The 5,151-nt window shown below is 43.5% G+C and overlaps 1 protein-coding gene across 1 annotated transcript; it reads right to left on the bottom strand.

Annotated features, from left to right (window-relative positions):
- Window positions 1-1,226: 1,226 nt before the first annotated feature.
- LOC145998682 (uncharacterized) lies at window positions 1,227-4,617 on the bottom strand. The gene is made up of 3 exons (XM_083135147.1): window positions 3,727-4,617; window positions 1,657-2,331; window positions 1,227-1,373 (listed from the first exon to the last, which is right to left on the bottom strand). Exons 1-3 carry the CDS (start codon window positions 4,615-4,617, stop codon window positions 1,227-1,229), a joined length of 1,713 nt encoding a protein of 570 aa, XP_082991273.1.
- Window positions 4,618-5,151: the final 534 nt, after the last annotated feature.

Here is a 5,151-nt window from a genome sequence, read left to right as displayed (position 1 = left end):
CTTACGTTTTTGATGAATATCCGCAACGCGGTGACTTTCGGCTGTTGCCGGAGTGACTTCTGCACGAACACTTGCGGAAGTAAGCTTCCACGCAAAGATGGCGGCAACTAGGCACCGCACCCGATATGAACTAACCAATGGGAGTGCATGTTTTTTAAAGCACTGGATATACACAAAATAAGCAATTGGTTATATAAAAACAAATGCATTAGCAAAATGAGCAAGATAAAAGTTCTGTTATTTGCGAATACAAGAATATATAAAAAGATATATCGTGGTTAGTTTCTAGAGATAATTCTCCAACATACTCCCCCCCCCCCCCCCCGTTGGAATGTTCACATCCAACCTAACACTAGGGGATATATTGTCAATGATTTAGCTCATGGAGCGTCTTCTTCCCAATGTGGTAAAGGCACAATTTTGCCTAATGCTCTCTTGTAGACTCCGTCTCTAGTACGAACGGTGACTACGCGCACTAGGTTATCCCTTCCCGGAAACACTTCTTGGACGACGCCGACTCTCCACGAGAGTGGTGGAAGATTGTCCTCCTTCAATAGCACTGGTGTGCCAGGCTTCAAATTCGACTGAACGGCTGTCCATTTCTGTCGCTGCTGCAGACTATGTAGGTAGTCCTGAGACCACTTCCTCCACACTCGCTGCTGGAACTGCTGTATGCGCTGCCATCTGGATAATCTGTTGGCAGCCAGATCTGTAATGTTTGGTTCAGGAAATGAGGTTAGAGGACCTCCAATAAGAAAATGACCAGGGGTAATGTAGCTGAACTCATCATGAGAATCAGGGAGTGTGGAAAGAGGACGGGAGTTGAGGCAGGCCTCTATTTGGCATAGCAGAGTTACTAGTTCTTCGTATGTTAGCACGGCTTTTCCTGCTACTCTGCGAAGATGGTATTTCATAGACTTCACTGCACTTTCAAAAATCCCGCCGAATGATGGACTGCGTGGTGGAGAATACTTCCATTGGAAATTCTCTTCTGCTGCAAATCTGTTGATGTCCTTGTTGAACTCTTGTGATTGAAAGAGTTTACGTAATTCCTGCAATTCATTTTTAGCACCATGGAACGTAGTAGCATTGTCGCTAAAAATGCTTGCACACTTTCCTCTTCTCGCGGTGAAGCGTAGTAGAGCTGCGATGAAGGCTTGTGATGTCAAGTCTGAGACAATCTCTAGATGAATTGCCCTTGTGGCAAGACAAGTGAAAACTGCAATTTAGCATTTTCTTGTGGATCTGCTTCTTGCGGCTCCGGTCTTGATGTGGTATGGCCCTGCGTAATCAACGCCTACGTGATGGAATGCCTTGCTGGGTCTCACTCTACTGGAGGGTAACTGCCCCATCAGCTGCTGGGCGGCTGAAGCCTTCAAACGATAGCATATGTTGCACTGGTAAATTATCTGTTTGACCACCTGTCGTATGCGAGGTATCCAGTATTTCTCACGAAGTGATGATATGAGAAGCTGTGGACCAGCATGCATAAGTCTCTCGTGTTCTGATGCTATCAGAATGACTCTTCGGATGAAGAATAATTTGATGTTTGCTTTGAAACTCCAATTCACTGTTTTCCAAACTTCCTCCGACACGAATTACTTTTTCATTGTCGAGAAATGGATGAAGGTTCCTCAAAATGCTTTTGTTGTGTACTTGCTGCTTGTCAGACAAATCTTTGATTTCCTGAGAGAAGAATGCACGTTGTGTTATCTTGATGCAGGCAAGTGTGGCGCCTTGTATTTCAAAGTTAGTAAGGTCTTCACTCCTTTTCTCTCTTGAGTTTCTGCAATTGCTGATGAACCTTTTGCAGAGTGACACTACTCTCAGTAGCTTGGATAAACTTGAATATCTAGATATGATTTCTTCTTCAGTTGTTACATGAGTGACCAATGTGGTAGCTGCTACCTTACGCTGCTCTGGAATAGTGTTGTCGTCTGGACGGAATGCTAAACTGGATGATGGCCACTGTGTCTCATCTTCTTGGAGCCAGGTGGGTCCGTGCCACCAAAGCTGAAGTGATCTGATAGTTTTTCCATCGACTCCTCGTGAGATCAGATCTGCAGGATTGTCTTTTGACGGAACGTGCTTCCAATCACTGACTTGTGTGAATTCCTGTACAATTGCCACTCGGTTGGCAACAAAAGGTTTCCATTTACTGGCTGGTGACGCCAGCCAAGCTAGGACGATTTTTGAGTCGGTCCATATGTGAATGGTGTCTATACATAGACGCAGTATGGGCAATGCCTTGTGTATCAGTTTGGCTAGTAGAACTGCCGCACATAATTCCAAACGTGGAAGAGTGGTTCTCTTCACCGGAGCCACCTTGGACTTTGAACACAATAAGTTCACACTTATGTGACCCTCTGAATCAATTGATCTTACGAAGAGAACACTGCCATAGTTTCTCTCTGAAGCATCAGAGAAACCGTGAAATTGAACTTTACGTATGTCTCCTGGAGCCAAAACGAACCGTGGTACTTTTACTTCGTTAATACATGTGAGCTGCGAGTGAAGACGACGCCATGTTTTCTGCAAATCTATAGGAAGCGGATCATCCCATCCTACATTGTGGAGCAATAACTGCTGCATAAATGACTTGTATGTGATCACCACTGGCGATATTAGTCCGATTGGATCGAACACTTGTGCAATTATGCTGGCAACTTGGCGCTTTGAGAAGATCTTCAACGAGCCTACATCCACTGTTGTGGCGACCTTGCTGTCCATAAGAAATTCGTCCGTGGATGGGCGCCATGAAATTCCCAATGTTTTTGTGCGTTCTGTGTCGAATTGCACTAGGTCCTGTACTGCCTTCAATTCTTCTGGAATAAATTGCAACACTGCCTTGCTATTGGAGCACCATTTACGTAGATTGAATCCTCCCTTCTGGAGTAATTCTGTGAGACTTTCACGCAGCTTTATTGCACCTTCAATGCAATGATTTCCTGTCAGAAAATCGTCAACGTAGAAGTCATGCGTTAAGACATGAGTGGCTACTGTGAAATTTGATGATTCATCTTCTGCCAACTGTTTGAGGCATCTTGTGGCCAAGAATGAACTTGAAGTTAATCCATAAGTGACTGTGTTCAAACTGTAAACATGGATCGGTTCGTCACGTGATGCTCTCCATAAGATGCATTGAAGTGGTCTGTCTTCTGAATGCATGTTAATTTGCCTATACATTTTAGCCGTGTCTGCAGTCAGTGCGATTTTATGACTACGAAATCTGAGCAGGATTGAAAACAATTCTTCTTGTATCGTGGGACCAATCATCTGTATACTGTTCAACGATTCCCCCGTAGTTGTGGGCGAGCTTCCATCAAAAACCACTCTTAAACGTGTAGTTTTGCTTGATTCCTTGATCACACAGTGATGTGGAATGTAGTACCTTGTCTCCTTGTCTCTGGATACATCTTCCAATGTCCCAATTGGTTGCATGTGTTTGAGTTTTTGGTACTCGACCATGAATTCTGTGTACTCTCTTTTCAATTCCATGTTCCGATCAAGTCTTCTTTCTAATTGGTTAAATCGTGAAATCGCTGTTTGCAGAGAATCCCCAAGAACGGATCTGTCCTTCTTCAAGGGTAGCTTGACTGTGTATCGACCTTCTCGATCACGAGATGTAGTTTCCTGGAAATGTTTTTCACAGGTGATTTCTTCTGGCGAAAGCAACTTATCATGGAATTCCTCCAAATCCCAAAATCTCTGTAAATAGAAACTGACTGTATCTTCTGTGCGAACAAAGAATGACTTCGAAGGTCCGTTCGTAGATGGTGCATTAGGAATCCATCCTGCTACAATCCATCCAAATTCATTGTTTTGCAACGCTGGATAGTTTCCTGGTCTTGAAAGTTTTTCTGGCTTGAGAATCGCGTAGAACACATCTGCAGACAGAAGTAGGTCAATGTTGCCAGGTGTACGGAAGCTAGGATCTGCTAAATGTATGTCACTCGGAATTCCCCATGTGGAAGTTTCGAGCCTCTGCGCTGGCATCGAACCTGTGATGTTTGGCAAGATGGAACAAGATATATCCATGGTGAATCCACTTATGCTGGATTTAATCTGCGTCTCCATGGTGTGAAAGGCTTGCACTGTAGCTTCATTTATCCCTTGGATTGGAATTCGGCGCTTTTGTTTCTTGATGCGTAGCTTCTGAGCTAGGTTCTCTGTCATAATATTAGTCTGGGAGGCTCCATCCAAAAATGCACGACATGGGAGCCACTCGCCGTATGCGTTCTTGATTTTTATGACTGCTGTGGCTAGGAGAACTTGCGAAGTTTCTCTGTTCTTGACAGAACAATATGTTGCTTTAGTCTGGGCATCATTATCCTGAAAACGAGTATCATCGCCTACTGCCGGTTTACTTCTGGATTTACTGGGCTGCTTCTGCGTTTGACGTTCTCTGCTGTTCTTATCTTCATGAAGAAGGGAATTATGTTTCTCGTTGCAATACTTGCAAGATCCTGCCTTGCATCCTGACCTAAATCCCTGGGGATCTGACTGTCCAAGACAATTGAAACAGATCTGGTTTTCTCGAAGAAATTTGTACTTCTGAGCTATAGTAGCTGCTTTGAAAGAACTGCACGCAAACAGCGGATGCTTATTATTCTTCATAGTATCCTTGCAATGCAGGCATGAAGGAGATACAGTAGAAACATACGATCTTGAAGGAGAAGAATGCTCAGGTTTGTGACTTTGTTGTTTGGTGTTGCCACTAAACTGTGGTTTGAATGTTGATCTTTCATTGGAAATTGGTTTGAATTTCTCTAAAGTCTTGGTTCTGTGCTCTAGAAATTGAAACAAACTGTCAAGAGTATTGAATTCAGAATCATTCACTTCTAATTCAAAAGCATTTCGTGTGGTGGCATCAAGCTGAGAGGTAAGATGTTGAACTAACACTATATCTGATAGTGAACTATCTCCTGCTAATAATTTTAACGCTGAGATGGAACTGATAGCTGTGTTTGTGAACGCTCGCAACTCTTCTGCGTTTTCTCTCGACACTGGTTTTATATGCAAAATATCATTGACGTGTGAAGCAGCTATGAGACGCTTGTTGTCAAAACGCTCTTGGAGTTGTTTCCACGCTACACCGTAGTTGGATGCTGTAATTGGTATGCTTTCAATGAATTGCAATGCCTCACCCTT

This window comes from Lepisma saccharinum, chromosome 14 (genome assembly GCF_977018435.1).
Source record: "Lepisma saccharinum chromosome 14, izLepSacc3.1, whole genome shotgun sequence".
Classification (NCBI taxonomy): Eukaryota; Metazoa; Arthropoda; class Insecta; order Zygentoma; family Lepismatidae; genus Lepisma; species Lepisma saccharinum.
Note: the sequence above shows the minus strand (reverse complement) of the source record. Positions and strands in the feature narration are given on the sequence as shown.

Bases quoted from the DNA above. Each gene is read 5' to 3' on its own strand.
- LOC145998682 (XM_083135147.1), bottom strand. From the start codon at position 4,617: ATGAAGAATAATAAGCATCCGCTGTTTGCGTGCAGTTCTTTCAAAGCA. The intron at 2,332-3,726 runs GTCAGTTTCTAT...TTGTGTTCAAAG, and splicing joins TTGTTCGCACAGAAGATACA to TCCAAGGTGGCTCCGGTGAA. The intron at 1,374-1,656 runs GTACACAACAAA...TATCGTTTGAAG, and splicing joins ATTTGTCTGACAAGCAGCAA to GCTTCAGCCGCCCAGCAGCT.